The sequence below is a fragment of the Eurypyga helias genome, unplaced genomic scaffold (assembly GCF_000690775.1).
Source record: "Eurypyga helias isolate BGI_N326 unplaced genomic scaffold, ASM69077v1 scaffold16106, whole genome shotgun sequence".
NCBI classification, from domain to species: Eukaryota; Metazoa; Chordata; class Aves; order Eurypygiformes; family Eurypygidae; genus Eurypyga; species Eurypyga helias.
The window spans coordinates 32,301-40,351 of record NW_010254831.1 but is presented as its reverse complement, the minus strand read 5'-3'; the positions used below and the strand labels follow the sequence as shown (position 1 = coordinate 40,351).

The 8,051-nt window shown below is 39.9% G+C and overlaps 1 protein-coding gene across 1 annotated transcript in view; it reads right to left on the bottom strand.

Moving 5' to 3' along the window:
- Positions 1-497: 497 nt before the first annotated feature.
- LOC104510792 (inositol hexakisphosphate and diphosphoinositol-pentakisphosphate kinase 2-like) overlaps positions 498-8,051 on the bottom strand; it is a gene marked incomplete at both ends in the record, with an annotated part of 38,840 nt that continues 31,286 nt past the window's right edge. The window contains 7 exons of the mRNA XM_010153152.1: positions 498-747; positions 1,684-1,782; positions 3,365-3,439; positions 3,873-4,005; positions 4,724-4,798; positions 5,425-5,553; positions 7,078-7,209. Coding sequence (XP_010151454.1) covers positions 498-747; positions 1,684-1,782; positions 3,365-3,439; positions 3,873-4,005; positions 4,724-4,798; positions 5,425-5,553; positions 7,078-7,209 — 893 coding nt within the window. The remainder of the gene's footprint in view (positions 748-1,683; positions 1,783-3,364; positions 3,440-3,872; positions 4,006-4,723; positions 4,799-5,424; positions 5,554-7,077; positions 7,210-8,051) is intronic.

Sequence of the window (8,051 nt, the reverse complement as noted above, 5' to 3'; positions counted from 1 at the left end):
GCGGTTTCAGAGCTTTTGTGTGTTTTGCAGATGTTCCGTTAGTACCAAATCTGATTTAGACCCACAGATAGAATGAACCAACATGAAGAGATGCACTCTGCCCTGCACTGTAAGATGTAGAAGTTGCTGGGAAAGGGAAGGGAAGTTTTGGACCCGCCTTAGACAAAGGCTGTGTTTAGTATGCACATGTGTAGGAGAGGGCAAGAGAAAGCACCTGCTAACGTTGCTCTAGGCCTATTAAGTGAACCTCAGTAAGTTTATAAACATAAACCTGTTTCGTAAGCAATCGGAGTGATGAAGACATGTTCATGATCAGACCAGGTTGCTCACAGTGGCGGTTAGTTTCCATCCTTCAGTGTTCTCAGGACCAAACTGGATGAGGTCCTAGATGACCTAGTCCAGTCTCACAGATGACCCTGGTTTGAGCAAGAGGTTGGAATGGAGACCTACTGAGGCTCTTTCCAGACTGAAATATCCTGTGTTCCTATTAACCTTACTGTTTGTGGATTGACTGCGTAGCGTATGTTGAGGTCAAAATGGATCAATTCTGGGCTGACCAAAAGGTAAAACATGTTATTCAGGGCATTGTCCAAAAGCCTCTTAAACACCAACAAGCTTGGGGCATTGACTCCTGCTCTAGGAAGTCTGTTCCAGCGTTTGACCACCCCCTCAGTAAAGAAACGTTTCCTAATGCCTGGTAAAAACCTCTGCTGGTGCAGATTTGACCCATTCCCGGGTGTCCTGTTCCTGGATACCAGGGAGAAGAGATCACAAGAGACACACACATCCAGACCAAATAGGTTTTGTTGGAAGCAAAGACACTGCAATTACATTAGGAAAATTCTTGATCTAGTACTAAACGTGCATCACCTAATTACCCCGTTTTCCCTTCTTGGTGACTCTGGTCCCTTCTGCTGAACAGAATGGTGATCCCTGGGGGTGGTGCATCAGAAAATGGCTTTGGCGGTGCTTCCGTTTAACTTGGACATCAGATTACATAGATCAATGTTGCACAGAAAGTGGATTTCTCGAAAACATATTGAATAAAAGATGCATCCAGGCAAAAATAGCCTAATATACCTCCCTTCCAGGCTAATCCTGAGATACCCACTTAAAATATGAGAATTTCCTTTCCTGCACTTCTGTCACTTGATGAAAACCAAAGAATCTCACTAGAACCCATCAGCCACATTAATCCTGTTTAGATCAGTGCAATTATCACCAAATTAGTCTCTTTTTGAAAGAGAATATACCACTAGACACTGTAGTTTCCATACGAAAGTTCCTCTTTTCCAGCAAGCTTCTGACAGAAAAATACACATTGGTCTCAGTATAGCTTGGAGGAAGACAAAACCATTAGTTCTGGTTGTGCTCGGTGTTACTCCGGAAAGCTGATTCTTCCTTTTGTAGCAAATAACATGAAAATTTGTAAGTCTTAGCAGTCTGGGCTGATGTATACTACATTCACACCCTATGTGCTGTGGTGATCTCCTGGCTTTCATCCATTCTATTTATTCTTGGTTTTTTAAGCAAGTATGTGTTAGAACTGTTTTTGTATTAATGTGAAGACTTTCAGCTTCTTCTAGGGTCTTTTCCACACAATCTCCTACCTCTTTCATGATCTGGATGTTCTGCATGTGAAGCGCATCCCTTCCTCAAAGGACCACATTTGATGCCACTCACACACTTGGGCCTTTCCAAGATTTTTCTGCAGTGTGAACTGCAAACAGAATTTGTCTTCCAAGTACAGATGATTTGCAGGGCTCTTGTATCATACTTCGGCTCATTCACTGAGGATCGGAGATGGAACTGCGCCTCCTGAGAAGCCCGAGCCAGACCTCCAGCTGTTATGGAGGGGAATTCAGAGCTGGAATACTGTGTCTCAGCTGTTCTTCATGGAACAGGGCTGTTCAATTTAAAGAATGAATAGTTATAAAGCTGGTGGAGGCAATACAGTTTGTGGTGTGGAGTATGCTGGGGTTTACGGATGCTTGGTTTGTTTGTTTTTATCGGCATCTGTTTTCACAGTAACACACTCTGGACTGCTTCGTTATTACACCAGCTTTTGTATTTCAGAGCAGAAGAACCTTGTTTTTAAGGGTTAAGTGAGAGAGACAAGAAATTACCATTAGAAAACACTCAATGTAATTTGTCCTCTCCACAAAACCCAGCAAAATGAAACCATTGTTTGAAAGGAAACACAACCAACTACTAGAAAATATCCTTCTTTTCTTTCACATTCTCCCAGAACTGACTTTCTTGAAAAGTTGTTGCATTTTTTCTTCTAGCAAGTTACTTATGGGTCTATCAACAATATAATTGCTGTAAACTGATGAAAGCAAAATACAAGAAAAATACCAGAACATAATGCTTGTCTGTCTGAGCTGACAGAGAACTGTTAGATCCCTGCATTCCGCCACTGGAATAGTTTACTGCATCGGAACGGGTGTCAGTTAGAAGTCTTTGTTACATCTCTTCTGACATCTTCCTTTGAACGCTGATGGTTTTGGTGCTGTTGATCAGTGTATGATCCTTTTTTTTCTTCAGGCATACCTCCCTAGTCTTCTTTAATGGATTCCTACAAAAGTGAACTATGAAAGTACATCTTTCTCTTAACAAATTTTGCATGATAGTATATATACATGTAACTCAAATTTATGTTTTCGTTATAATAATGAAACATGCACTGAAGAAAACAAGATTTAAAAATAATTTTAGGAGTTTTTACTAACTTCTTTGTGTTTTGGTCTGTCTCATCATGATGCTTCATTGTTGAAGGAACTGCTGTATCTGACTGTGTACCTTTTTGAGGGGTGATTTCCGTATAAAAAGATAAACCCTCATTTCCTAGAAGTCATGTGCTTCACCACCAAGAGTAATTTTGGCTTATTTGTACATTAACGGTTTATTTGTAAATCCGTTTCCACCAAGACTACCACGTCAGATACTCACTCACTTCACATGTATTCTTAAAAGAAAACAAAATGGAGAAAAGTTGCCAGTGACCTTGTTTTTATTTAGGAGCACATAAAAAAAGTTATGCCACAGCTTTGGTTGACTGGAATGATACGCATACTTAAATTTCAACAGTTTTGTTTTTTTTAAATGGTAAACAAGTGTACATTCAGTTGTGTGCAAGACCAACACCGTCAATAACACAGTCACACTACAGAAAATGAAATGTTTTAAGTATATAGCTGTGAAACCCTTCATCTTTTTGGTATTTAACCAGCACTGTTAGACTTAGTCTGCTGAAGCCATTTTATGTGTGTGAAGGCTGAAAACAGACCCTGTGGCAAGGTGCAATGTAATCATAGTTGCACTGGCTCCGGAGACGAGCAAGAGCCCTACTTAAAAATATTACTCGGAAGCTACGTCTTCTGCAACGCAAATGCGAAAGGAATTATCAGTTCGCCAAGTCCACTGTTCAATCAGCCACCTGAACTCACAAAAGTGGACAGTATTTTCATACATTTGGGATAGATATAATAAAACTTAGTAGTTTTTCATGCCACAGACAGAATCACAAGAACTGCTGAGACTGGATGGTTACATAACCAAATAACTCCAAGTTCCACTGAGTAACTAATGGTTCTCACAGCTCTTGAAGGATCCCCAAACATTACAGATTTCTAAGAGAGCTGTTGTCAACCACCTAGACTGGAAGGACAGAGGTATGAAAATTCCCAGGCCATAATGAATCCTGAGTACTTTGCAACAGTAAGCACTGAGTTCTGGTAAACCACAGTCTCTCTACTCTGAAGGGATGATGATAAAGCATACATGGAATATTTACAATTTTGAGGGTAAACTTACTAGCAGACCAGCTGTAACCATTTCTCTTTTTACAAAACCTGCTTTTTTTGTATCACCTTTTTATAGAAACATATGGCAAAGCAAGTAAAACTGTCTTTTTAGTAAACAAAAGAAGGTGTTGATAAAAACGCATCAAAGACAGTTTTATTCGCCGGATGATATACAGGTACCCGTATACAAGCATGTATACTACACAACAGAAGAGACGGCGTAGTTGAGTGTTACAGGTCTGATGTAAACACGGAAGTAAGGAGAGTGAGCAGTGACAATACATTAACTCACTCCATCATGCCTAATTATTGCAGCATATATGATATAAAATAAGCCAACTGCAGAAAACATCTGCTTGTCCTCAAAACCAGGTAAAAGAGATCTCTTTGGAAATGTAGTTAAATTTAAAAAAAAAAAAAAAAAGGGTTCTAGCAAAGATGTGTGTTAGGTTTCAGCCCACCAAAGGAATTCACAGGGAGATTATAAACTCCTGAAAATAGAAGTTTATAATGACAACAGACAATGCCTTCATTACAGTGACATCAACAGAGCCACCGTAACACATACCACTGCATCGGTATTTTCTTTTTGTACAAGTGTACAGTAGATATTTGAAGACACTGGAAAGGTTCGTGTGCAGCTTTTCAGTTAAAGGTGTGCAGTTTATCAGACTGATAAATAAATACGCTTCCTGAAACACCTTAGAAAATGAGAAAAGACATTTGACCTAATACGTAGCGTGCGCGCTGGTTAACCATGTTTAAAGTGATGACTCTTGAGTGCGCGATGAACTGCAGACACGGGCGGCTTTGGAAAGCTCAGTAATGTAGTTGAACGCACACTGAAGGATCGTTTAAGAAGCTGCTTCCAGTTTTGTCTGACCAACTTCATTTCTTCTCAGGAAGAGTTTCGCCACCGAGTTCTACATCTAGCGAGGCCTCTTCAAGAGACGGCTGAACATCAGGTCCGCAAACAGAAGGTCCGGGGGCAGCTGTGCAGGTGAAGGAAAAAACGTCAGGTTTTACGCTGATGCTAAAAAAATGATTGTCTGAAGCAAGAGAAAGGCAAGTTACCTACCCCAGAAATACAGCCCAAGCCACAATGTAACTAATGAAACCAAAAATGCAATGGGATTTTGTTCTAGAGGCCCCCTAAACATCCAGTGCAGCCGGCCAACAGCTCAGGCTGGACACACCGAGGACTGAATGCATCACCCCGTTAGTGGCCCGGTCACAGAGCTCTATGGTAAATGTTCAGAAAACATCTTAGAAATCCCGCAATTTAAATAAATAAATTTCCTTTGCTTGCTTTACTTGGAGATAGCTGGAAATACTGTCATACTTCAAAACAAAACCCCATCCATTTTCAGGCTATCGAAATTCTTTCAACCACTTCAGAGGGTAAGAGCGAGTAACCATTAATGCAGTTTTACTGCTAGGGCTTCTTGTGCGATGCTGCCGAGTTCTCACTGACCCGTAAAGTGATGCCGCTTATGGCATGAGAGAGAATGTTAAGAAACAGATGCCCTGAGAAATTATGTAATGTGTAAGAAAGAATCCTACTGCTGGAAATAACGTAATCAAGTTAGCCATTCTGCCTCTCTCAGAAGTTACTTACGTAAGGTTGGTTTCTCTACTGCCAGCCTTTCAGGCAAAGTTTCAAGTGGTGTTGGTTGAATTTTTGCAGGGGTGTATGTATTTAAAGAAATTTTTCTTCCTGACAGTGGAATCATGTAAGTTGGCGAAGCTGAAATGGGAGAAAAAAAAAAAACCCAGAAAAGATACATATCAATAATAACAAAAATAGTCTGACCTGAGCAACACGTTAAAACCCATTGCCACAGAACTGTGTATCTGTCCAGCAATGCGGATGCCATGGCTGCACAACCCGCAGCTCAGCCACCCATTTTTGACCCTAGTGCCAAAACTTCTAAGCATGAAAGCCAAACCTAAACATGTCCTTTTTATCTCAGAAAATGACACGACAACCTCCTTCTGCAAAGGCAGCTAGCCAAATTTCAGTCACAGCTGCCACGTCAGAAGACTGGCAAAAGCTTTAATGCTACTTTCCATGGGTTATGAAGACTGCACTGGAATAGGCACTTATGCCCAAACACCTATGAGATGTGCACAGCGTGCACTGTTCTCTAGACAACTTCCAAATGCTAGAGAAAAGCAGGAGAGCAAAGCAACTATGGCCTCAATTCTATCAGGTCCGATTTACAACCACTTCTTCATAGACAGGTGACAACCAGACCACCACAGAAGCGGTGGTCCTGTGTACTCTAAATGCTGAACTGGTTTTCAAGAGACACAAACTCCATAACCCGCGTAACAAAGCATTTTGAATAGCTGAGAACCTTAAAATAGCTGTAAGTCTCTTCAAGTTGTTTTTTCAGTAACATCAGTTTTCTCAAACTGCTTATCTCCCTTCTCAGATACAGGAGGCCTACCCTATCAGATTAGCTGCTGATTAGAGTCTAAACTGTATAAAACTTAAAATAACAGAAGGAAAAAATACTATGACAGAAAAAAAGAAAAAATTCCTAAAAATTCCTAGGTAGCCTTTGTATCAGTAATAGCAAGTACAAATTTTCTGATCAAAGAACCAGTCCATAGATATTTCCTCAAGAAGAATTTTCAGCCACCTGACATGGGAATGATAAGCACCCCATTATGGAGTAAATCTGACCTAACTGACACCGTTTCCAAAGACACAGCAGTAGAATCACAATGGGCAGTCCTCTGCCCAGAGACATGCACAGGTAGAATTCAGTTTGCATTTCAATTCTAGATCATTTAAACACCACAAACTACTGAAAAAACTAAGTAACCGCAAGGCACCCCACAGCTGAAACCCCAAGTAATACTGAAAGAAAGAGGAAATAACATAGTTTTAAGATGCAAAAGGTTTGCAAAAGGCAACATAGCTCTGCTGAGGTTACTGCCAGTACAACAGCAGTGTATAAAGCTGGAAATACTGCATGCTCAGGGAAGAACATTCCTCCTTATTTAGCTAACAGCACAGAGAAGTGAGGAAGTAAACCAATTATGATTTCATTAAATCCTTAACTTATTACCCCAGTCAACAGAGACATTACTTCACTGAATTATGCCCGTGTCAATACTGCAAAAATTAAAATTAGTGTTTATGTGTATATTTCATTTTTTAAAACCTGTATTCTTTGTTTACTTGTTTTCTCCAAAATGCCTGAAAGATGAACTAGACAATATTTAACAATTTAAAATAATTACAAACTAAAATCAGTACATGTCTCTTGTAGATTTTCCCTTGATGAAGCAGCAACAGAGGCAAGAAATTCATCCACCTGCTTCAGAGACAAGGAGTTGTGTAGAGTTTCCAAAGGGCAAATAGAAGGCACCATGGAATATAGTTCAAAACCTGAAAGAAAAATAATAAAGAAAAAGAGATTTCCAAACATAAGACATGATTTAGGCTACGCATGGGCAGGTATTAAAGACCTATAAAAAGTACTTATTTTAAATCAGCACATGCAGACGCAGTACTTGAAGTCACGGGCTCTAAACACTATAGGAGTTGGAACAAGATGTGCCAGTTTCCAGGGTGTAATAAAATAACGGTTACATACCATGGGATACAAATCCCATGTACAAGTAAAGTGGTCTTCAAACATTACAGCTGTGCTCTACTCCCAGGCCAGTTCATGAAAGACAGCTTTCCTCTGGGACAGACTTAGTAAATCACTAAGAAAGAAACAGCCAAGAAACGATGGAATTTCTCCTACTTGTTCTCATTCCTGGCACAACCCTAAATAGGTAACTCACTCATGCAAATAAAAAAGGCTAGCTATGTCGTCAACCGTTAGCTGACAAGAGCTAAAAAGGCTACAGCTTCCAAGAAATAAATCTGCAGATTCATGTTCTATCATCTTCAGTATTCTGTGAAAACAAACTGTTGCCTTCAGTACCAAAGGAAAACCACTGTTAGCACTTTCGTTACTTGAGGTTACGTCTTTTAACTTCGCGAGGCAGACTCACACCTACCTTTATGCATTTAAAAACGGTACTTAAAAGACTAGAAGTTTCACATGTTAGAACAGGTGAGTATAGCGACCCAAAATCTAAAAATGTATTGGACTTTGCTTTTCTACATTAGTACTGACTGTACACCAACCATGCAGATCCGTATTACTAACGTTCTAAAAAGCATTTAACATCTTAGCCAATAAAAAAAAGCAGTTTTCTGAAGTGATGCAATTCGAT